The sequence below is a fragment of the Phocoena sinus genome, chromosome 11, assembly GCF_008692025.1.
Source record: "Phocoena sinus isolate mPhoSin1 chromosome 11, mPhoSin1.pri, whole genome shotgun sequence".
NCBI classification, from domain to species: Eukaryota; Metazoa; Chordata; class Mammalia; order Artiodactyla; family Phocoenidae; genus Phocoena; species Phocoena sinus.
The window spans coordinates 7,731,507-7,757,494 of NC_045773.1; the positions used below are offsets into that span (position 1 = coordinate 7,731,507).

Below are 25,988 nucleotides of genomic sequence, written 5' to 3' on the forward strand. Positions count from 1 at the left end.
GTTGGGCTTTTGGGTGGAAAAACAAACTTCACAGGTGATTTAAATAAAGCCAGCTAGGAACACACGGTTCAAAGTTGTTCAACTGCTCTACTTTGATTGAAATATCATGGTTGCTCACTAGGGAATAAATTATGCTGGTCTGCAGTTCACCAGTACATATTTGGTAGTAGACTGGTAAGTTGAAATTAAGCCAAGGGCTTGATCCACTTTGGACTAGTGTCTGGTTCTCCATGTTTGGACAGAAAACACGTATAAGATTATGCAGAAGAGAAAGCAGTAGCCTCATTTTACATACTCTGATACAGGTGATCCTATTAATTAAGTACATATTGGTATTACATAGGTATATATAATAAGTGCTTCTTAGAAGCAAATCATAAATATTTTAAACAATTAATTAGAAATATGTTAAAAGCTCGGGCTCCGATACATGCCTTTGCCACCTATTAATTCCATAATCTTGGGCAAGTTGGTTAAGCTGTATGCTGCATTTTCCTTCTTGTAAAATGGGACTGATAGTACCGACCTCAGGGTTGCTGTACGGATTGAAAGTGTTAATACAGCTAACATGCTTAAAGCAGAGTGCACAGTAAGTACTCAATGTTATGTTAAATCGAATGAAATTGCCAATATTTGTCCTTTTTTGACTTACCAAAAGTTTCATATGGTTCAAGCTAGTACAAAAACATATTAATTAAAAAAGTAATCGTTGTTCAATCAGAATCACGTATTATGGATGTGATTTACTGATCAAAATCCGTTGGATTTCTCTTGAAGACTGGGGATAGAGCCTGGCAACTAAACTAAAGCCAACAATAATCTCTGCAGGTGACTCAGATGAGCAGCCAGGTTTGGGAATTCTTGACTTACAGTATCACTCGGGAGAGTTTATATACTGTGGAGAGAATAACATTGATAGTCAAGAGAATGAGTCTAGAGAGGAATTTTGCCTCAGGATGAATCATATTTCAGGTCTCATCCGCATCTGGTTTAGGTGATATTTAGATGAGAGTTTGGACTTCAGACTTTAGAGTTGATGTTGGGATGAATTACGACTTTTGGGATTGGTGGGATGGGGAGAATGTGTTTTGCACGTGAGAAGGACATGGATTTTGGGGGTAAGGGGTGAAATGCTATGGACTGAAGTGTGTTCCCCCCCACCCCAGAATTCATAAGCCCTCAGCCCCAGTTTGATGGTATTTGGAGGTGGTGCCTTTGGGAGATGCCCCTGATAGTGGGATTAGTGCCCTTATAAGAAGAGATCTAGAAAAATTAAAAAAAAGAAGAGCTGTAGAAAGCTTGTTCTTTCTTCTCTGGCCATAACAGGACACAGTGAGTAGGCAGCTGTTTATAAGCCAGGAAGAGAGTCCTCACCACAAACCTGTGATACTGGCACCTTGATCTTGAACTTCTAGCTTCCAGAACTGTGAGAAAAGAAATTCCTGTTGTTTAAGCAACCAGTCTGTGGTATTTTTTACGGCAGGCAGAGTAAGACACCTAATTCCTCCCTCCAGTCCTTTGTATCACTGCTGTCATTCATTTTACTTACATGTAAGCATATGTATATTTACATAAGCATAAATAATCTAATTTGCTGCTATTATTATTTTGAACAAACTATTGTCTGTTACGTCAATTAAGAATAAGAAAAAAAGGTTTTAATTTTACCTGTACTTATTCCTTCTGGAATTGCTCTTCTTTTCTGTATGTGGATCCAAGTGTCTGGCTTATATTATTTTTCTTTTCTCTGAAGAACTTCTTTTTTTAACGTTTCTGGCAATGTCAGTCTACTGGGAGCACATTTCCTTAATTATTGTTTGTCTGAGAAAGTCTTTTATTTCTCTTTCAATTTTGAGGGATCATTTTGCAGAATATAAAATTCTAGGTTGGTGGGTTTTTTCTCTCTTGCTTGCATGGTTTCTGAGAAATCAGATTTAATTCTTACCTTTGCTCATCTGTAAGTAAGGTGTTTTTTCCCCTCTGGCTTTTTCCAAGATTTTTTCTTTATTTTTGATTTTCCACAGTTTGAATGTGATATACCAAGTTGTGGGGTTTTTGGCATTTTTCCTTCTTGGTGTTCTTTTAGCTGCTTGGATCTGTGGTTTGGTGTCTGACAATCTGAGGGAAATTCTCAGTCATTAATGCTTCAAATATTTCTTGCTTTCTTTCTCTTTTTCTTCTGTTTCTGGTATTGTTATTACGTGTATGTTACACCTTTTATGGTTGTCCTGCTAAAAAATGTTCTTGAATATTGTTCTGTGGGGTTTTTTTTTTCCAATCTTTTTTCTTTTTGCTTTATAGCTTTGGAAGATTTTATTGAGATATCCTCAAGTGCAGTGATTTTTTTTTTCCCTCAGCTGTGTCCTGTCTACTAATGAGAACATGAAAGACATTTTTCATTTCTTCTACAGTTTCTCATCTTAGCATTTCTTTTTTTGATTCTTCCTTAGAATTTTCACCTCTCTGTATACATTACCCATTTCTTCTTGCATGTTGTCTACTTTGTCCAGTAGAGCCCTTAGCATCTTAATCATAGTTGTTTTAAGTTTCTGGTCTGATAATTCCAACATTCCTGCCATATCTAACTATGCTAATGATGCCTGCAGTTTCTTCAAACTGTGTTTTTTGCCTTTTAGTATGCCTTATAATTTTTTCCTAATAGTGGGACATGATGTACTGGGTAAAAGCAAGTGTAGTAAATAGGCCTGTACTAATGTGTCATGAGATTGGTGGGGGCTGGGTAGTGTTCTATATTCCTACAATTAGGTCTGTCTCCTAGTGAGCCTGTGCCCTGGACTGTGAACTTCACAAGTGGTTCTCAATTTTTTACCCCCTTAGGTGGGACAGGATGGCTAGAGGTAGCTGAAGTTGGTTATTTCCCATCCCCCAGGTTAGCTGGGCTCTGGTAATAGCCCAATAGAATAGGCTCCAGTAAAACCTCTTCTCTTGAAGTTAGGCCTTGTTAAGAAGAACAGAGTGCTCTTGTGTATTTCAAAGTGATTTACTTTTCCTCCTCTCCCTGCAGAAGAACTAGGGAATTTTTTTTCTTATAGTCACTGTGAGAACCTGGTAGAACCCTTGGAGCAAAAACTCACATAACTGTCAGGCCTCCCCTCCCCAATGTCTGGGTCCCCATTGAGTTTTTAACTCTCAGACTTGTCCACACTGAGCCTCCAGCAATTGGTCAATTACAGTTCAGATTTTCCTATGCCAACAGTGGTTCCAGCAGAACCTCTTTCTCTGGTTCCCATGGAAGTTTCTGCTCTGGTACGTTGTATTTCTTTGTATCCATCCTGTCTGTCTCTTCAGTTTTGGAGGCAGCAGTTTACCTCATAAGGTCACTTCTCTGATGGATCTCGGGAGGATTATTGATTTTTTAGTTTGTTCAGCTTTTTACGGGTTATTAGAGGGAGTGATGACTTCCAAGCTCCTTACGTGCCAAACTGGAAGTCCTCGTTTATTTTTCTTTGCTTCCCCAAAGAACTTCACTTGTTGCCTGATCTTTCTTTTTCATAATGTGTTTCATTGTTCCTGGGTGCTCTTACTGAGGCTGGCATGACTTGTTCACTTCCAGGATGTCTGTACCCGAAATCCTACTGCCTCCTTCTCCTTAACTAAACTGAATCCTTTAATGAGGCCCCTTCACTAAGGTGAATTTGTGCCAATAGCAAATGGTACCAGTAAGGTACCATTGTATTAGTCACATTTGGGGAGATCATTTTATGCTGCTTTGGGTGTGAAGAATTAGTTCATGCCAATTTCCACTTAAATTGTTAAGACTTAATTCATTGTCCTTAATACACTGAATTGTACTGTAATTACCTCACGCTTTTTTAACTCCTTGAGGTCAAGAATCTTCCCTCTTTCCTTAGTGTCTGCCACAAAAGTATTTGTAAAGTGTGGGATGAAGGGTATCATTTACAGAGTTAGGATGTAGAAATCCCTAATTTGATAATCCAGGTATATATTATTTCTTAACACATGTATAGATCTTATTTCAAAATTTATATTTTAGAATGTTAGGCAGTGGAGATATCTGACATGTTTATACAAATTCATCCTAGGTCTTACGTGTATGTTTCCTTCATTTTACAGATGGAAGATACAGAGAGTGATACATGTTGCTTATAGAGTTGTGATATGCTAGGGACTCAATTATTATTATTTGATATGTTTCCCTTTTCTAAAAATGCTATTTAATCATATTTGCAAATGTGTAGAGATAGAGTAGAGGTACTGGAATTTTGAGATTATAATGATATACCTTAGATGATGGAAATATTCTAGGGTTTAAGTCAGGTTTTGTTAGAAGTCAGAATCCAGTAGTCTTATACAGCTTAAGTAATTTATTATGTTGCATTTGTGTTTTTGCAGACTGTTCTCTTTGTATAAGAAAATTTCTGTCCTATAAAACACAATGTCCAACTTGCTGTGTGGTGAGTTTTTCTTTTCTTTTTTTCTTTAAACTAAGTGGTGCAGATATTTGTGCTTCATGTATACACAAAAGCCCAGGGAAGATGTATAATTATTGAATTAAGCTATATCAAAGACAGTTTCAGAAAGGACTTATAAAATACATATATGGAGAACTGGGCTTTGTCCAACTTTTCATAAAGATTTCTGATAACCTACATGTATTTTAGGAAGAAAAAACTAATTTTAAGATCAGGACATAGCACACTTTAATTCTTATGAACTGTGTTTTTATGGTTCCTCACTTTTTATAATTTCTCAACTTGGGTAGAAAATCTGATGGTAGGATCATTTATTTGCAAAGGATTGATGTTTAAGTATTTGTGCAGAAGGCAAAGATTCAGCTTAACTGGCCCCTTACCTTTTTCCCAAACCAGGCCTTCAGGGAAAACACCAAGAAACTTGTTAAAGTTTCTGAAGCATTTTATGTAGTGGAAATAGGTGAAAAGGTATGTAAAAAGGGAAGGTAAACATAAGTAGGAATAAAGAAAGAAGGAAAAGAGATAGTAAGGTCTGATAGAAAGGACACTGGGGCTAATTAAAGGGTTTGGGTTCTAGTTTGGTGCCTCTGGTAGGTGCATCGTGTCAGGATGTCACTGAACTTGTTTGGCTCCCAAGTCTAAGCTCTTTCCAACTAGGGATGCTGCTGTCATCAAGATGGTATCATCACAGAGATAAAGTGTATGCCGTTTACGCTAGATAGCTACTGGGTTTATCGTTTTCCTCTTGCAGTCTTGAACACCAATCTTGTTTTTAAAGTCTCTTTGAGCACCTAAGGCTCCTGTGTTATTACTTTAAAAGAGCATCTCTTTTCTGCTTTTCAGGAGACATTTTTGGGAAAGCTGAGTGCTGGCATTTTGAAGAAGGATTCTTGCTCATACTAGGTTTTATCTTAGTACAGAGTACATATGTTTTTACCAGATGCTTTGGAGAGTTTTTAAACAGACTTCCAGTCAGCAGATAGTGATTCACTGTTTTAAAATTCCGTGTTAGTATGAGATGAATGAACTTTATTTTGAGGTTTTCCTGGAAGACTTAGTGGGATGGGGAATCTCAGGAGGATGAGACATACGTTTTCAAAAACAAGATTATGACAAGTTAATTATTGTTTCTGACCTTTTTCTATCTGTTGTTTTTCTTTTCCAGACAGTCACAGAGCCGGACCTGAAAAATAACCGCGTATTAGATGAACTGGTAAAAAGCTTGAATTTTGCACGGTATGATTTTATTTTGTGACTAATCCCTAACTGCTTTTGCCTTTTATATGTGTCCGTCCCTTTACTCTGTGCACTTTTCGGGATTAGGGAATGCAGGGCTGCATATTTGGGGGTAAAAGAAGGGATGCAACAACAGTCATTAATCACATACGGACAATCTAATCATAATAGGATTTTCTTCCTTTACCAAACAGAAAGTCTCCTGTTATGAAAAACAAGAGTTAAAATGTAGATTTGGGCACTTACTTTTGAGTATTTCAGAAATACTTCAGCTTTATCTTTTATTTTCCCTGCCCCAGCTTTAGAATCAACCATTTTCCCAAGGAGCCCTGGGTCCTTTTATTGGAGAATGGCATTTAGAAATTAGGATCTGGAGCTGGGTATGCTCATTGTTAACTGGGGTGTCATTGCTTCTAAACCCTCTCAGTGGACAGAGCTGGGTAGCATATGCATGTGTATGTGTACACACATATATGTATAATAGTTTCTGTGTCATATATTAATCCATTAATTCTTAATCCAATTTGCTCAGCATGTATAAAATGATGTGTAACATGAAATGTGTAATCGCTGGTGCTTTATAAAGTGTAGCTTTACTTCTTTACTGTCAAATGTATGATGGTGATAGTCATTGCTCACCCAGAGGGATTTAAAAAGGCATGTATTATCAGACAATATCTTGAATTATTTTTAGTTTTAATCATGCAAGCCAAGCAGGAGTTTTTGGAGTTTTTATTAGGAACATATTGTGTTTAGTTAATGGTTAGGTGCCCACATACTTAAGTACGTGAATTCCAAGCTTGTTGGGACATTCTTGGAGGTTCATCACATTACTTCTAAAAATGTAAAGAGATTTCTTCCAGTAGAATTGCACATTTTTTCATTGGTTTGCATACTAAAAACGATCAGATTTAGTACTCTGAACTCGCCTAGTAAGGCATTTTAGAAATCAGCTGGTTGGTTATTTCCCTAGGCAGAGTCATAAGAAGGTGGTGTACTTTCCTAGATTAAGACACTCTGAGATTCTCTGGTGCTCATAATTAAAGTGATTGCTTTTCTTATTTTAAAGTCCTTCACCAGTTAGATATTGAAGTTGGTAGGAAAAGATGGAGACATGTATTTAAAAAGGAATTGATCGGCTGTTTGCTTTTCTCTGAGGCAGCAGAATTGTATCTCATAGCTTATTTTTTCCTCAGCTGGTATTGAAAGCACAACAGCCTCCCTGCTAGGAAAAAGGGAGTGTTAGGAAGAACTGCATCTGTTTGTTGAAGATAAATGATCAGCATCTTTGAGTTCATAGACCCTTTGATAACTTAAAGGGAGGCCTTGGAATGATTGCGCTCTCTCCTTCTCTCCTCCCTCCCCAAAGAAATAGGCTATTTAAATATTCTTTGTAGTGGGTGTGGCGGGGTAGGAAGCATTCTTTGTAGATTTGGGACAGATTTTATCATTTGTTTCTCCCTCTGTTTGCCTTCTTGGAATTGCTTTATGGGGAACATTTCTTGGACATTTGTCATATCTAGAGTGCTGTTGGTACTTCATTTGCAAAATTAGTAGGGTTGAAATTCAACGTAATCGGTTTCATTACTTGTTTGAAATTTGGTTTAGATCAGTGAGGGAGGAAGTTTAATTTTATGAGTAAAATGTAAGTTATTTATATTGTTTATTGATTTTATTTCTTCCTGTGCTTCCCATCTGTCATTGCCATTTTATGATATTATGATTTTTAAAAATTTAATATTCTAAACTGAATAACAAAAGAGTTTTGGAAATAATTCCAGAGGTTTTCAGGCACAAGGCTGACATGTGGATCTTACATTTTCTTCTAACTTTTGGCCTTTATTTTCAGGAAACAAGTGTTTTGTGTTCTTTTTTCCCATGACTTTTTTTTTTGCGGGTTACGCGGGCCTCTCACTGCTGTGGCCTCTCCCGCCACAGAGCAACAGGCTCCGGATGCGCAGGCCCAGCGGCCACGGCCCACGGGCGCAGCCGCTCCGCGGCATGTGGGACCCTCCCGAACCAGGGCACGCACCTGCGTCCCCTGCATCGGCAGGCGGACTCTCAACCACTGCGCTACCAGGGAAGCCCCCCTTGACTCATTTTTATTTAAAATAATGTTCTTAAGAAACTGTTGTATTGAACAAAATTTATTTAGAATATTGTTCCAAGTGGAACATCAAAATTTATTTAGAATGTTCCAAGTGGAACATCATTCTTTTTTTATTTTAAATGGATTTATTTATTTATTTTTGGCTGCGTTGGGTCTTCGTTGCTGTGCGCGGGCTTTCTCTACTTGTGGTGAGCAGGGGCTACTCTTCGTTACGGTGCGCGGGCTTCTTACTGTGGTGGCTTCTCTTGTTGCAGAGCATGGGCTCTAGGCGCGTGGTGTGGGCTCTAGAGCACAGTCTCGGTAGTTGTGGCGCACGGACTTAGTTGCTCCGTGGCATGTGGGATCTTCCCCGACCAGGGCTCGAACCCGTGTCCCTGCGTTGGCAGGCAGATTCTTGACCACTGCGCCACCAAGGAAGTCCCTGGAATATCATTCTTGACCTAAGCAAGAAAATGTTGTTTTTGTATTTTTGCATAGCAGCCAGTCTACATGTATATTATATGTTTTTACAAATTGAGAGTACAGAGCGTTATTTATTGCTTTGCATGTATATTATATTTTTTTAGAAATTGAGAGTATAGAGCATTATTTATTGCTTTGGTTTATCCACCATCAAGGTATGAATTTTTCTCCAGGTACTTTATCCAAGTTTAAAAATTTAAACAGGGACATCCCTGGTGGCACAGTGGTTAAGAGTCCGCCTGCCAGTGCAGGGGACACGGGTTTGAGCCCTGGTCCGGGAAGATCCCACATGCCACGGAGCAACTAAGCCCGTGTGCCACAACTACTGAGCCCATGTGCCACAACTACTGAAGCCCATGTGCCTGGAGTCCGTGTTCCACAACAGGAGGAGCCACTGAAATGAGAAGCCCATGCACCACAATGAAGAGTAGCCCCCTCTCGCCGCAACTAGAGAAAGCTCGCGTGCAGCAATGAAGACCCAATGCAGCCAATAAATGAATGAATGAATGAATAAATAAATAAATTTAAACAGATGACAATGGATAATTCCCTTAGCATCTCACAAGAGTATGTAGAGTATAATTTCACCTTTCCTTATGGTATAGTTTAAAGCATACTGGGTTTGGGTTCAGGCAGATTTAGGTTCCAGTCTTGACCCTACTAGTTTTGATATGAGTGTGATCAAGATATTAATCCCTTTTGGCTTCTGTTCCACATCTGAACAATGGGAATAATATTGTTGACACTTTGAGGAATTGTAAGGATTAGAAATGAAGAGGTATATTAAAAGATATATAGCATAGTGCTGTATCTGGAACAAAGGAACCTAAGAAAAGATTCCTATCATTACTATCTATGTATTTTATCTGTTTATATTGTGGTGCCCTGTTATACATATGTGCGTGCCCTGAGGAGCTAATGAGACCTTGTGCTTTGGTGGGCCTCTGCCTGTTTGACCAAATGGTCCTAGACTGCCGTTTGCATGTTCCAGATTAGAACAGTTATTTTCAGGGACATTTACTAGTTGCCAAAGTCCATGGACTTGATTGCATGGATTTTATGACTGCCCATGTCTACCCAGAGGCCTGTTTTCACTTTTGATTCTTAGCCACATTCTGAAGAGGTAAAGTTATTGTATAGTTAACAAATGGGGAAGATTTTCCTGTATTTTATTGTCACAGTTATTCTGAAAGTCCATAATTCATCCAATTTGAACGTCTGTGAGGAATGCTGTTAGGCGTTATAATGCCAACTCACTTTAATATACAGGAGTGATGGAAAGTGAAGGAAAAATTAGCAATTCAGTCTGAGTATCAATTTTGGAATTAATATTTTCACACAGCTCATTTTTAAGGTATGTGAATTGCCATAAACAATCTCATGGTTTTAAATACCAGTTGTACGTTCATGGCTTCCAGATTTATATATCAGCTAGATCTGTCTCCAGGACATCATCGTCACATATCCAACTGCTTATCTCACACCTCTGCTTGGACCCCTTAAAACCAGAACTAAACTGATTCCCTCTGCTGCCCCCCAGGCCCCACTCCCAATCTGCTGCTCCCACAGTCTCGCTCATCTCAGTAAATGGCAGCTCCCGCCTCTCTCCCTCAAGGCCAAAAAACCTTGGGGTCATCCTTGACCCCGCTCTTTCACACTTAGTCTGTCATTCCATCAGTAAGTCCCATTGGTTCTATCTCTGCTCTCCTTCCAGAATCTGACAACTTTCCCTCACCATGCCAATCCTGTTCAAGCCAGCGTCAGCCCAGATACGGTGATTACTTCTTAGTGGTCTTACCTCTGCTTTTGTCCTCTTACAGTCCTTCTGAGGGCAGCAACCAAACCGATCCTTGAAAATAAAAAGTAGGTCATACTGCATGTCCCTCAGATGTGGTTTCCTATCTCATTTGGAGCAGAACCCCAAGTCGTCTCGATGGCAGTCCTCTGGGCCCTGCAGAGTAGGCTCCCTGACTTCCTTGCCTGCTTCTCTCCGCCAGGTCAATTAGCTCCCGTCACACTGGCCTTCTCCCTGTTTCTCAAACATGTTAATCACACTCTGACCTTAGAGACTCTGCTTACTGATATTTCTGAGTGAAAGTGTTTCCCTAGATGTCCACACAGTTTAATCCTCTACTTTCTTGGGCTGTGTTTTTCATAGGCATCTTCTCAGTGAAGTCTTCTGTGACCATCCTGTAAAGAGTATCAAGCTTATCCTCTCCGAATTCATGGCTTCATCGGCTTCCTTTTTTTCATAGTAATTTTCACATATGTTGTGGGTGTCTATTCTCTCTTCCCTTACTATAGTGTAAACTTCATGAGGACAGAAACTATTTTGTTTTCTATTGTATTTCCACTGCTGAGATTAGCAGGCACCTGAAGAAGTTAATGAATTTTAATTTTAGCATGGGGCATAATTTTATTATTGCAGTGGTGCAACTGTCTGCCACGTTCTTTATTGGTATGTGTTGAAGTAAGAGATCAAATTGGAAGACTAAAATTTGTCTCAATTGTGAGTAAAAGCAAAAAGGAGTTATCTCTAGGGTAGACACTTAGCTGAAAAGGTATACTTGTGTAGCAGCATGGAAGTGATTTATCAGTGATAGTTTTATCCGTTAGTTGGAGAGTGTGTCTTTTACTTTGTCATAATGAGATGAAAGCTTTTCTTAGAACCTTCTTTGTACCAAATCCACATCCTAGAAGAAAAAGAGACTTAATGATTGTGGTTCTCTACTTTTACTTTATTTCTCTTTCCTCGCAAAGACGAAGATCCTGAATTTTTTTTTTTAACTTCCCACTGTAGCTTTTATTTATTCACTTTCAAACTTTTTATTGTGGAAAAGTTCAAATATATATAAAAATAGAGAACATGGTGTAATGACCCTCAGGTACACATCACCTTCCTTAAACATTTATCAGCTTATGGACGTCCTTGATCTTCTACACATCTACTCACCCTCTTTCAACCCTGATTATTCATTTAAAAATATTTAATAGTAATGTTGAAAATAGTAGATATGCCTATTAGTCTAAGGACATATTTAAAACGATCAAAGCATTCAGATTATGACTGGCAATTAAATATGATATAAAGCAGGATATCTTGTTGTAAATAGAGTTTTTGTGGGTTTCTGTAAAACTGTAAAGCAGAATAAGATATGGACTGCTTTTTTCTTTTTGTATTATTTCCTGCCCAGTGAAGTAACTAACCCCGAGGTGGTATGAGTGTTAATAGAGTAGTTTTATTGACTTCAGGCCAACAGAGAAAGGGAAATTCCGTAAAAAAATATGTCGTTGTGGTAAGCATTTGGTCTTTTTCTGAATCTTTTGAATTCAAATGATAGTATATGGATTATTTTTTCCCTGTTTCCATATTGATAGACATTTGGGCTGTTTCTGGTTTTTGTCTATTATGAATACTACTGCTGTGAACATTCTGGTACATATCTTTTGGCATGTATTTCTTTTGGCATATATCTAGAAGTGTAGTTGCTAGGTCAGAGACTAGACATTCATTTATTTGCTGGTATCTTTAAAGCTAGTTTCCAAATGGTTAAAACAATTACATTTCGACCGTGAAGTATGAGAGTTCCAGTTGCTCCATAGCCTCACCAACAGTTGCTATTCCTGGTCTTTCTAGTTGTAGCCTTTCTCATTAGTATATCAGTGAGATTTTAAAAAATTATTGTTACTGTTTTTATTTTTACTATTTCTTGACTTTTTAACACTGTGGTAAAATTTACATATAATGAAATACATAAAGTCTGAATTTTGATAATCATACATCTGTGTCATTACCATCATAGTCAAGATACGGAACATTTCCATACCATGACTTCTTTATTCTGCTTCTAGTCAGTCCCACCCCCATAGGCCATTTGGGTTTCTATCATCATAGATTGTTCTTAAACTTCATGTAAGTGGAATCATACAGTATACGTTTATTCTTTTCTTTTGCTTCACATACTGTTTCTGTTATTTGCCTATGTTACTGCTTGTGTCGGTATTTTCTTTTTTACTGCTGAATAGTATCCATTGTATGAATACGCACAATGTGCTTATCTATACCTCTATTGATGAATTTGAATTGTTTCCAATTTATGGCTAGTATTGTAAGAGCTCCTGTGAACATTTGTGTGCAGTCTTTGTGTAGGCGTCTATTTTCATTCTTTTGGGTATATATCCAGGAATGGAATTGTAGGCTTACAGGGCAGATGTATATTGAACTTTATAAGGAACTGGCAAACAGTTTTCCGGTTGCATTGGACCTCAGTGAATTTCAGTTGCTCCACATCCTGGTTAATATTTGGTACTGTTAGTCCTTTTATTTGTAAGCATTCTATTGGGTGTGAAATGGTAACTCATGGTGGTTTAATTTACATTTCCTGATGACAAGTGTACCTTTTCATGTGCTTATTGACTCTTCTTTTTATCTTTGGTGAAGTGTCCTGGTTTCTTAGCCAATTTTAAAAAATTGCATTGTTTGTCTTTTTCTTATTGATTAGTGGTTCTTTATGTATTTTGGTCAAATATATTTTCCTTCCTGTCTGTAGCTTGCCTTTTCATTTTCTAAGGGTGTCATTTGATGAACAGACATTTTAATTTTGAAGTCCAGTCTATTGTCTCTCTCTTTTTCTTTCTTTCTCTCTTTCTGTGTCTCGTTCTCTTTTTTATAAAATGATTATAACTTTTTTTTAATCCTGCCTAAGAAATCTTTGCCTACCTCAGGTCATAAAGATTTTTTCATATGTTTTCTTAGAATTGTGGTTTTAGCTTTTATAGGTAGGCCTATGAACCTATTCAAGTTAATTTTTAGGTATGATGGAGGTAAGTGTCAGGATTCATTTTTTTCTCAGCAGATATTCATTTGCTCCAGCCCCATTTATTAAAAAGACTCACTATATTACCACATCAGTTTTCTTTTGGTTAGTGTTTGCATGGTACATCTTTTCCCACCGTTTTTTCCCCAGTCTTCCTGGGTCTTTATATTTAAAGTGTTTTCTTTTAAACAATATATAGTTGCATCTTATTTTTTAATCCAGTCTGATAAGCTTTGTGTTTTAACTGAAGTCTGTATCCATTACATTTAATTGATTACTTGCTCTCTGTTTTCTCTTTGTCCATTTGTTCTTTTTTAAAAAATTATTCCTTTCCTGTCCTTTTTTTGACTATTTTTATTATTTTATCTCAAGTTTTGGCATTATACTTCTTAGTGTTGCTCTTTTTAGTCTTTACTGAACAAATTACAAAATACATCCTTAACGTATTATAGTACTAACCATAAATTAGTACTTTTATCATGTCCTGAACAATGCAAGAATTTTATAATATTTTTGCATTATCTTAATGCCTCTGTTTTGCTATGTTAGAGTTATTTTACTTCCATGTATGTTATGAATTCCACAAGCCATTGCTAGTGCTTTTTAAAAGTCAATACTCTTGAATTTAACCACATATTTACCTTTTCTCGAGCCTTGCTGACATTTTTTTGTGCTTACATCTGTGATTATTTTCCTTAAGCTGAAGAACAGTTCTTGTAGTAATTCTTGTCTCTTGGTGAGGAATTCTCTTAGCATTTTTTTGCTTGAGAATGTATTTTGCTTTCATTTTGGAAGAATATTTTCAATGGGAATAGAATTCATCTGTGTTATTTTTTCTGTACTTTTTTAAAACTAAATTTTAAAATAAATTTATTTATTTATTTATTTTTGGCGGTATTGGGTCTTTGTTGCTGCACGCGGGCTTTCTCTGGTTGTGGCGAGTGGGGGCTACTCTTTGTTGTGGTGCGCGGGCTTCTCATTGCGGTGGCTTCTCTTGTTCAGGAGCACAGGCTCTAGGCGCACAGGCTTCAGTAGTTGTGGCATGCGGGGTCAGTAGTTGTGGATTGAGGGCTCTAGAGCTCAGGCTCAGTAGTTGTGGCGCACGGGCTTAGTTGCTCCGCAGCATGTGGGACCTTCCCCGACCAGAGTTCGAACCCGTGTCCCCTGCATTGGCAGGCAGATTCTTAACCACTGTGCCACCAGGGAAGCCCTCCTGTACTTTTAAGATGTCATTCTGTTATCTTCTTGCTTCCATAGATTTTGTTGACAAGTCAATGATATTTCTTACTGTTATTTCCTTAGAGCCATGGTTCTTAACTGAGAGTGGTTTTGCTTTCTCTTTACCTCTTCCCCCAGGGAACATTTGGTGATATCTGTTTATGTTTTGGTTGTCCCAACCTGGGGCAGGGGTGTTATGCTATTGATATTCCTACAAGGCACAGAACAGTCTCTTACAGCAAAAAATTATTTGACTCACAGTGTCAATAGTGCCAAGGTTGGGGAACTGTGCCTTAGAGGTAGTGTGTCTTATTTTTCTCTGGTTGTTTACAAGATTTTCTCTTTATTCTTTCATTTTTCAGCAGTTTTATTACCATGTGCCTAGGTTTCATTTTCTTTGTTTTATCCTTTTTTGGGATGGGTTTTAATTCCCTCTTACTTTAAAATTCATTTGTCTATTATTTTCTTCTTTTTTCGTTAACATCATAGTTCTTTTGAAGTTCTTCTAATGCCACTCGGATCACCTGGATCTGCTTCTAATGACTATTTTATCTCTTGATTAGTGGCTAATTTCTCTTCATGTCTAGTAATTTCTAAATGTTTGTTGAACGTGGCTATAATGTTATAGAGGCTGTGAATTACCTTCCTTTGAAAAATGTTGAATTTTGTTCTGACATGCAGTTAAATTACTAGCTCTTCACTTTCATTCTGTCAAGGTTTGGATTAGTTTTTTGTTAGATTTGGTCTATTTCACTTTTGTTTCTATTTCTAGAGTGTGGTCCTTCCCTGGCCTTTGTGGGGTTTCAGCTGGACGTCTAGGGTCTTTACCAAAATCTCTCAGCTTTGGCTGGGCTCAAACTCTAACAGCTTTCCAGCATTGATCTTTAGAATCTCAGCTTCCTGGCATCTGCTTCCTGCCGGGCCTCCTATGGCTTCGTCTTATGCTTCTCCAGCCCTGGAGATGATCAGGAATTGATGAGCATTTCTCAGCAGACTTTTAGGGTATTCTGTGGCTCCTCCCTGCCCAGCACCCTGTCCCTCCAGTCCTAGTGATCTTTGCCCAGAGCTCTAATCTCTGTTCCTTCCACCGTGTTGACTATAGTCCATGCTTACAGACAGTTTTCTATGTTTTGTTTAGATTTAAAATTATTTATGGTTGGAGAGTAAGTCTCATATGAGCTATTCTTTGTGACCAGAATCTGAAGTCCTCCCATTATCTTTTATAGACAGATGAACTGCTTTTAAAATCAGATTTATTGCTTTGTAGTTTAGTCTAGAAGAAACACTGGTTTTGTTGTCATTGTAGAGTAAGTTCTATATTTCGTAGAAACAAGTGTTGAGAGCACAGCTTATGTCAGTTAGGTTATTATGTATACAGAAATTGAGGTCTTAATTAACTGTATGTTTTCTTTGCTTAAAGGAATCATCTGTTGCAGTTTGCCTTAGAGTCACCACCCATCTCTTCTGCTTCCTCCTCTTCAAAGAACCTTGCTGCCAAAGTGCACACTTCTGTAGCCTTCAGACATTCATTAAAGCAAGGAAGCGGGCTAATGGAGAACTTCTTGATTAGAGAAGCTGGTGGTTCTGTGTCAGAGTTGCTGATAAAAGAGAATGAAAGCAAATTCAGCCCTCAAAAAGAGCTGAGCTCTTCTGCAAAGACCAGAGGGACACCTTCTGTAGAAAAGTCAGCTCCAGGTTTCTCAGAGGCTAGTGTTCCTGAGACACCCTCTACATCGGCCTTGAAAGAAGTTACTAAAGGTAGGAAATTATTTTCACATGTTTGTTTTCTTACTTAAGAGAAATCTTCTCATCCCACATGACATAATATATAAGCAGCATTTTTGAGGGGGAAGGAATGGGAAAGGGCAGACCTGCTTTCATCTTGTAACAGCCTCAGAGATAGATGTAGGCAGTGCTTCCAGATGTGTTCTCTTTCTGCCTCATAGAATAGGAATTCAGGCTGACGGCTGGAAAAGTGAAGCCGTTTTAATTAGTTCGTACTTCACGTATGACGTACCTTTCTGTTTTTCAGCTTTTCATTCCCCCCTCGTCCTTTATATCAGTTCCAGTTTAACCTTAAAGAGCTCATTTTATCTTAAGATATCAGCACTTGAACACTTCCAGGCTGTTCTGAGTGGCATTTATAGCCTTAGACAGTTTGACCACTCCTTTAGCTGTCTGACCTTATTTCTCACCTCTCCCTCTCAAAATCCTTCTGCCATAGCCAAGCTGATCTCCCCACTATTCCTTGAAAACACTCGGGCATTGGAAAAGTACAACGTGCGGGTCAGATTTGGCTTGTCACCCGTTTTTGTAAACAAGGCTTCACTGGAACACAGCCATGTCCATTTGTTTACCTGTTGTCTATGGCTGCTTTCATGCTACCTGCCATGGTTTATTGGCTGTGACAGAGACCATCTGGCCCCCAAAGCCTAAAATCTTTACTACCTGCCCCTTTGCTAAAAATGTCTGCCAACCCTGTTCCACCTTTCCAGACTCTATCCAGGTCTAACCATTCTTTGGTTATGTTACATAGTATTGATTTCTTACATCACTAAAGTACTACAGCACTTGTTTTCTGGACTGTTTTGTGTATAGTTGGCTTAACTTTTTGATGACTAGGTCAGCTTGTTTATTCTCTTGTTTCCATGTCTTCTTGCCAGTGGAGTTCAGAGCACCTTTTAGGTAGAAACTCTGTCTTAGATATTTTTGGTACGCCCATGCCACACACAGTGCAGGGCTGTTAGTGGTTACTAAACTTAGGTTGAAATTAGTTTATTAGTACTCAAGTGTTTAAATTTCATATGGCTATGTGAACTTTTTACTTACATTTCCTAGGATATCTTATCTTTTTCAATTTTTTTTTATTAATTGCCACTTCTTACTATATGTTTTTAAGTTGATAACATTTTCCCTGTAGCAGAACCTTTTTTCCAAGCGAAATCTTGCAGTGAACCATAGCATACAAAGTGGATAAAATTGGCCTTGCTCCATTAAAGTGGATTTGGAGGGTCTGGGGATTGTGCTCTCCACGTGAGCTCCCCCTGCATCCCTGCCTGTTAGCCATGGTGGCCTCTAGGCCCTGAGATACCTCCACAGGTCCCTTAACTCTATCAAACAGTTTCAGAATGATTGTGTTTCCACTTTTTAACGCTACACTTGTATAGGCATACCTCAAAGAAATTGTGGGTTTGGTTCCAAACCATTGCAGTAAAGCAAATAATCACAATAAAGTGAGTCATGAATTTTTTTGTTTCCCAGTGCATATAAAAGTTATATTTATACTATACTGTAGTCTGTTAAGTGTGCCATAGCATTATGTCTACAAAAACAATATACACACCTTGATTAAAAAATGGTTTATTGGGGCTTCCCTGGTGGCGCAGTGGTTGAGAGTCCGCCTGCCGTTGCAGGGGACACGGGTTCGTGCCTCGGTCCGGGAAGATCCCACATGCCACGGAGTGGCTGGGCCCGTGGGCCATGGCTGCTGGGCCTGCGCATCCGGAGCCTGTGCTCCACAACGGGAGAGGCCACAACAGTGAGAGGACTGCATACCGCAAAAAAAAAAAAAAAACAGTTTATTGCTTAAAAATGCTGACAGTCTCAATTAATCGTCAACAAAGGAAACAGGAATATAAAATGGAGAAAAGACAGTGTCTTCAGCAAGTGGTGTTGGGAAAGCTAGACAGCTGCATGTAAATTAATGAAGTTAGAACACACCCTCACACCATACACAAAAATAAATTCAAAATGGCTTGAAGATTTAAATATAAGACATGACACCATGAAACTTTTAGAAGAGAACACAGGCAAAACATTCTCTGACATAAATCATACCAGTGTCTTCTTAGGTTAGTCTCCCAAGGCAATAGAAATAAAAGCAAACATAGGGGAATTTCCTGGCAGTCCAATTGTTAGGACACAGAGCTTCCACTGCTGAGGGCCTGGGTTCAATCCCTGGTCGGGGAGCTAAGATCCCACAAGCTGCCTGGTGCGGCCCAAAATAGAATAAAATGAAAGCAAAAATAAACAAATGGGGCCTAATCAAACCTAAAAGCTTTTGTACAGCAAAGGAAACCATAAACAAAGCAAAAAGACAACCTATGGAATGGGAGAAAAGTTTTGCAAATGATGTGACTGACAAGGGCTTAATTTCAAAGTATACGAACAGCTCATGCAGCTCAATAATAAAAAAACAAAACCCAATCAAAAAATGGACAGAAGACCTAAACAGACATTTCTCCAAAGAAGACATACAGATGGCCAACAGGCACATAAAAAGATGCTCAACATTGCTAATTAGTAGTGAAATGCAAATCCAAACTACAATGAGGTACCACCTCACACTGGTCAGACGGCCATCAAAAAGGCTACAAATAACAAATGCTGGAGAGGGTGTGGAGAAGAGGGAACACTGCTACATTGTGGGTAGAAATGTAAATTGGTGCAGCCACTGAGGAAAACAGTATGGAGGTTCCTTTAATAACTCAAAATAGGGTTACCATATGATCCAACAATCCCACTCCTGGGCATATATCCAGACAAAACTGTAATTCGAAAAGATACATGCACCCCTATGTTCATAGCAGCACTATTTACAATAGCCAAGACATTGAAACAGCCTAAATGTTCATTGACAGATGAATGGATAAAGAAGATGTGGCGCATATATACAACGGAATATTACTCCGCAATAAAAAAGAATGAAAGAGTGCCATTTGCAGCAACAGGCATAGACCTAGAGATGATCATACTAAGCAAAGCAAGTCAGAAGGAGAAAGACAAATACCATATGATATCACTTATATGAGATCTAAAATACGACACGAACATATCTACGAAACAGAAACAGACTCACAGACTTAGAAAATAAACTTATGTTTACCAAAGGGGAAAGGGAGTGGGAGGGGGATAGATTAGAGTGTGGGATTAGCAGATACAAGCTGCTGTATATAAAATAGATAAACGACAAGGTCCTACTATATAGCACGGGGAACTATATTCAATATCCTGTAATAAACCATAATGAAGAATATGAAAAAGAATAGATATATGTATCTATATATATGTATAAGTGAATCACTTTGTTGTACACAAGAAACTAACACAACATTGCGAATCACCTCTACTTCAGTTAAAAAAAAAATGCTGGGACTTCCCTGGTGGTCCAGTGGTTAGGACTCCGTGCTCTCACTGCCGAGGGTCTGGGTTCAATCCCTGGTCAGGGAACTAAGATCCCACATGCCCCTAGCTGTACATACCCTCACCTCACCTTCCTCCTGTGGCAGGTATATCTTACTCAGGTGGTTAAGATTGCTTCGGTGCTAAACATGAATGGGTCCTAAGACGAGAAAACTTAATATTAGTTTTATAGCTTTGTCGCACCTTGTTAGAAAAGATTTAACTAAAGCATTTTCTAAAAAACAGATTTCCAAACTTCTTCGCAGTCTCTTCCTCTAGGCCCAGGATTCTAATTATGTGACTTTCCACAATGTAGCCCTTACCCAGTAAGCAGTCTATTCTACTCCTGCTGCCCTGAGGTGTCCTTTTTCTCTTCTGCTTTTCCAAGTGCATGTTAAGGTTGGATTCCTTTTTTTAATCTTAGTTGCTGAAAGGTGTTGGGTTATATTATTTTTGCTCTTTCCACAAATAATAAAATCTCTTTCTCTTTTTGAAAAATACAGTGGATTGTCCTGTTTGTGGGGTTCATATTCCAGAAAATCACATTAACAAGCACTTAGACAGCTGTTTAGCACGTGAAGAGAAGAAAGAAAGCCTCAGAAGGTAAGAAAGTTAAGCATGACCGTTGAGCTACTTTAGCTTGTTGCCTCCTGTGGTTTATAAAATGTGAGCCAACTCCACTGGCCCTCCTTGTCCACTCTCTCCTTGTTCTTTCCTCAACTCCCACCTTGCCACATATAAGTAACTTTATTACATGCTAATAAAATTTGACTTAACAAGAAACTAGTGATTTAGAATTCAGTTCTTTTTAAACTTGTTTTCTTCTCTTGGAATTTTAGAACTACCATAAAGCCCTTGGCCCAAGAAAGCAAGGTTAGACTCTGAATATAGAACACATCAAATCTGTTTTTGGTTCTTAGGAAGCTCAAAAGTTTAAATTTGTAAAATCTAGCTTTTTCAAAAATTCTGAATAGTTAATTACTATATACACATGACATACTATATACACATGACAGTAAAAGGTACAAACGACCCCTGAAAGTAACACAACATTGTAAATCAACTGTACTCCAGTAAAAATTAAAAAGAAAAAAGGTCCAAAAGGGTATTTTTTTTGCCTTTTTTTTGTTTTTTAGAAAATATGGCATCACTTATTCATTCAACAAATAGTTAAGCACATAACCATGCACCAGGCATTCTACAAAGCATTGGTGAATCACTGGTGAATGAAAGTCAGATTCTCTGCTCTTAACACCCTTTTGTTCTGGAAGGATGCAACCAGTAGGCTTGCATTTTGAAGGCAGTGGTTTTCTCTGTTATTGCATATGTAGAAGCTTGCAGTTGTATAGTTTGTCTGTGGGGCCGACTCAAAAGGGTGTGTTTGAAATGTAGAGTGTGTGTGTGTGTGTCCCGGCCAGCTACCCAGGTGAGATAACTCAGTTGTCGACCCAGTATCTGCACCTAAACTCACACTATTCTGCCTCGCCTTATACATCAAAATCACAATAGTTTATTAATAGTTTATTAAACTAGGCCACTGTTGTTACACATGTAAGTTGTAAGTTAGGAATCAAATTGTAGTCAAAGTGAACCTGTAGGGTGTTAAAGAATCAGTGATAATGAAGATAATAAGGAAGCAGAAGCCACAAATTAGATGAGTCTGGTGATAAAGGGAAGAGGAGAGATGAGATGGTAGTTTGGGGAAGGATTAAGGAGCGAGATCAGGGAAGATTTTATTTTTTAAAATAGCAAAATTATATAAGCCTTTAGCCTCCTGCTATCTCCAGGGAGAGAGCAGGTGATATAAAGGACAAGAGATCAAAAGTCCAGTAATGAAGTTATCCTTGACATGAAACAGGATGGAAGAGGGAGAGAATAGGTGATAATTCTGAGATCTGGAAAGCGGAGAGTGGAAATTGAAGAAATTAATCGTATCCGGGAGGTGGGAATGAACAGAATGATTGGCTCTTACGTTTGGTCTGTTTGGAAGAACTTGGAAGAGTGCCAGAAACCGTGCTGATAAGACAGGACTATTTTATTGTTCTTTTGTGAGTAAAGCTAAAATGGTGTCACTAGATTTTATGAGTAAGTCTAGAGTGAATGCAGGTTCCGAGGGACAAACTCTGGCTGTTATAATTTACAAAAGTTAACATATAAAGCACAGTGATGCTTTATTAGTTTACAGCAGGGGGCACCAGTTGCCAGTTCTTATTGTTGTGTTCTTAGCTTGATAGTTAACTTCTTTCCCCGAGCAGAACCTTTTCTTCAAGTGAAAACGCACAGTGAACCATAACATATAAAACAGAGAAAATTGGGCCCTGTTCCATTAAAGTGGAGGTGGAGGGCTTGGGGACTGTGCTCCTCTCTCTGACCTCCCTCTGCGTCCCTGCCTCGTATCCACAGTGGCCTTGAGGCCCCAAGATCCCTCCACAGGTCCCTGCGACAGATGCCTGTGCGGTCCTGCGTGCCCAGTACTCACTCCTAGTGGGTACGTTTGTTGACGAGAATAAAATTTAGATTTCTAGGTTGCCTAGTTAGTCGAGATTTGGAATAAAGCTGGATCATCACGAGGATTATTTCTCATAAGCCGTGAGAATCTAATGACCTGCCTTTCTCTTTAGAAATGTTTTTTTCCTGAAGAGTGAGTTGGGAATATAGAAGCTGGGCATTTTCTCCTTGAGGAGTAAGGAATCAGCACTGATAATCTTGCTTGGACTGCTCTTTCTGTAGATGCATCCATTGTATTTCTTCTAACACACTTAGCTCTGTCAGTTTATCCAAAGATGTAGTCCTCTGTGTGTAATTAAGTTCAAATTCCAGTAGTGGTTCCAAACAGGCTCTGTGGAATACTATAATCCTGCCGATTACTCTGTAGCACAATTTAGAAGCACTGCGTTCACTCCCTCTTTCTCTCTCTCTCAGGGAAAGAGTCACTGTGTAAGTTAGTGTATTGAAGGCTCTGAGAATTCCTTCGTCAAACATAATTGTTGGATTTTGTTTAATCCAGTAATTCCTAAATTTATTTGATCTTAAAACCTTTTTGTCCTTATAACTCATCTTGCAAAGCTAGTGTTTGTGAAGGTACACTTAGGGAGACATTGAACCACCTTTCTCTTTAGTTACATCCTCGTCCTGGGGTCTGGTCACATAAAAGGATCTCTGACATTTAAAAAATTTTCTCCACAACACCCCAACAGGCCACTTCTTTAATTTGGATACAGCGCTTAACCCATTCCGTGTAGATTCATATCAGAGTTGATTCAAAGAATACTCTTCCTTTTGAGGTCCTCAGATTCTTAGGACCCTTAAATGCATTACTGTTTCACCAAATCATGGAAGAAAGGTAAAGTAGCATTTTCCTGTTTTGGGAAACATTTATCAGGCTTCGTATTTTAAAATTCATGGCAGAAATTGTTGATTTCTGCTGGTGCTTTTCATTATAAATGCCAGTGAACAGTAGAGTTTTCCATTAGAAATTCACGGTTGTAAGTTTTATCATCTATCCTAATAAAATTTAAAAAATGTTTTAGGTACAGACTTACTGAATTATCCCCTCACAGTGTTCTTGTATAAACTCCTACAAAAGGTTTTTCAGCTCTTGCTACCTTCTGTGATTTTATTTAGCCATAATCTTATCCGTGTTGTAGAGTCCAATAGGCTGTCTGTCATTATAAGAAGAGTAATTTTCAGAAAAATGTAATCTGTTGAGGGTTTACAGGTCTTTCTGCAGTTATATAGTTATTTCTGGCTTTTAGTCCATATTGATAGAGCATAAAAGAAATAACCTAGCCAGGGAATGGTACTGTTGGGTAATAGAGAAATGTTTGGTTGTTTTCAGTCTGTATTCAACTGTACTCTCTCCCTCTCAGTGTGGTCTCTGGACCATTTGCATTAGATTTCCACGTGAAACCTTGTTAATAGAGATTTTAGGTTTCCACTTAAAGAGCTGAGTCAGAATTGGTTGGTGGTGTGGCCATGCGACTGAGAACTGCATTTTAAATAAGCTCTCCAGGTGGTTCTGAGATGCACTCAAGTTTGAGCAGCATGGCCTTGTGCCAGCTAGTTATATGCAAGTCTTCTGTAAAATCTTGTTTTTCTGGATAAACCTATTACTTTCAAGTTCCTATTAATTCTTACCTGAAGTTTTGATATTTCATCTAAAAATGATTGCAGTTGTAGTGACTACCTTGAATACATGTTTATTAAGCACCTTATTGCTATAGTGTTGAGCCAGGTGATGTACTTAGAGAACCAGGTATAATCAGATTAAATAGATTAAAATTCACTCTGGGTTCCTGTTTAAATAATTGTCTCAAGTCATTGATACCCTTAGGTAGCTTGACTTCTATATATTCTATTTAAAGAAATAATGTTTCTTAATTGGTGTTTAGAGGGAGTATAAGAAAGTCATTCAATAGAGCTTTGTCATATTTAAAATTGTAGCTTGGTGCTTATCATTGTATTCGTTATGTCAATACAGTGAAGAGCCAGGTGGGGATTTTGCCAGTACACTTCTTAATGCCTTATATATTTGTTAATATAATTAATTGAAGTTGGAGGAAAAAAAAAAACAGTGCTGTGTTTCTTGCTGTTGTTTTCAGTTGTGTTCTTTTGAAGATGATCCCATAAATACTGCCTACCCATCAACTGTCTGAATTCTTTTTCCATTGGTGTAATGAGTTGGGTAAAGCTAACCATCCCAACAAGTCTTCTTTTATTTCATCTAGTGCTTTTGCAAAATGATTGCCTTGGGCCTAAGTGGGCATTTTTGGCTATGCATCAGAAATTTTTTTAAAGAAGCTGTATACGATGATATTCTTAAATCCATAGCTTGACCCGCGATAGCATTTATACTCTAATCACCTGAGATAGCTGGTTTTATAGAGATTTGTGTGGAAACCATGGGCAAATTTTAGGAAAAGCATGCTTTAAAGAGGTAGTGAATAAGTTCACGTAAGAATGACCCTAATTTCTCATAGCATTTAGTCTACAAGCCTTCTGTATGAGTCCCAGGTCTGCGTCTTTAGGCCAGGCCTCTGTCTGAGACCTAAACTAACTTTATCTAAGTTTTGGCTGCCACCTAGACCCCTCTGTCGGAATGTCCCACTGCCACTTTAGATGCATCACTGTCAGAAAAATACTGTCAACTTTATTTGTAAATTTAATCCTTCTTCTCTTTCCTGTTTTTGTCTTAATGGTTCTGCTGTTCTTCCAGTCGCCTTGGTATTGAGTCAGAAGGTAAATTACTGTTTTACATGAAAAGCATTGGATAATTCACAGTAAACCTCAGTGATCTCTTTTCTCCCTTTTCAGCTCTGTTCACAAGAGGAAGCCACTGCCTAAAACTGTATATAACTTGCTCTCAGATAGAGATTTAAAGAAAAAGCTAAAACAGCATGGATTATCTGTTCAAGGAAATAAACAACAGCTCATTAAAAGGCACCAAGAATTTGTACACATGTACAATGCCCAGTGTGATGCTTTGCATCCTAAATCAGGTAAAGTAATTAAACAATGAGTTGTGTTTATCCTCTGGATAAAGCAGTTTTGTGTGGCTTAGTGGTTATAAAGCACAGAAAAAATTTTTAATACATTTTTGATAATAGGTAAGGTATGCAAATGTAGTCCTTCCGAAGGTACCTAGAGTGTCCTGTGATAAGCCAGCCTTTCTCTCAGCCCGTCTCTCCGTCCCCCTTCCCTTCTCAGAGGTAACCACTGCTGCCAGCTTCTCATGAATATGAAGGTTGATCTAGAGAGCGTGGCCTATAATCCTAGTTTTGCAGCTTTATGACTGGGTTGATTATGGGCAAATTACTTATTATATCTGACCTCGGTTTTCTCACCCATAAAGTAAGAGTTATAATACTACCTACTTCATAGTGTTTTTGAGCAGAATAAATGATAAAATGCATGTAAAGTCTTAGCATAGTACCTTAGCAAGTAGTCAGCATTGAATAAATGTTACCATTAGATTATTAAGATTGTTATACACAAAAATATATCCTTGATCATTATTGTTATAAAAATGTTAATTTTACATACATACTGCTTAATAGTTTGTTCTTTCCATTTAACCACACACAAATTTTGGAGTTCTTTCAGTTATTAGCATATGGATGGAATTGCCTAATTAAAGAAAAACTGAAGTATAATATGCAAATAGGAACTTACACAAATTGTAAATATATTGTTCAGTGAATTATCACAACGCAAAGGGAAGGTACCTTTGTAACCACTACTCAGATCACTACCAGCATCACAGAAGCCCCCTCCCAGTCACTACTCCTTCATTCTCACAGATGACCACCTTCTTGACTTCTCAAACCATATATTCATTTGCCTATTTTTGCCTATATTTTATCTTTATATAAATGGAATAATAAGTAGCTTATGCATTCTTCTCAGTCTGATTTCATTTTTTTTGCATTATGTTTATAAGGTTTATCCATATTTTTGTGTACAGTTGTGATTTTTAAAAATTTTTTGTTGCTGTAGCATATTCTATTATAT

At 38.1% G+C, this 25,988-nt stretch overlaps 1 protein-coding gene across 2 annotated transcripts in view; it reads left to right on the forward strand.

Moving 5' to 3' along the window:
• The window catches only part of RAD18 (RAD18 E3 ubiquitin protein ligase), a 116,882-nt gene that overhangs the window by 27,070 nt on the left and 63,824 nt on the right, over positions 1-25,988 (forward strand). For both annotated transcript variants that reach the window (XM_032650337.1, XM_032650336.1), the window contains 5 exons: positions 4,375-4,436; positions 5,620-5,690; positions 15,718-16,055; positions 19,982-20,081; positions 24,792-24,976. In XM_032650337.1, coding sequence (XP_032506228.1) covers positions 4,375-4,436; positions 5,620-5,690; positions 15,718-16,055; positions 19,982-20,081; positions 24,792-24,976 — 756 coding nt within the window. The remainder of the gene's footprint in view (positions 1-4,374; positions 4,437-5,619; positions 5,691-15,717; positions 16,056-19,981; positions 20,082-24,791; positions 24,977-25,988) is intronic.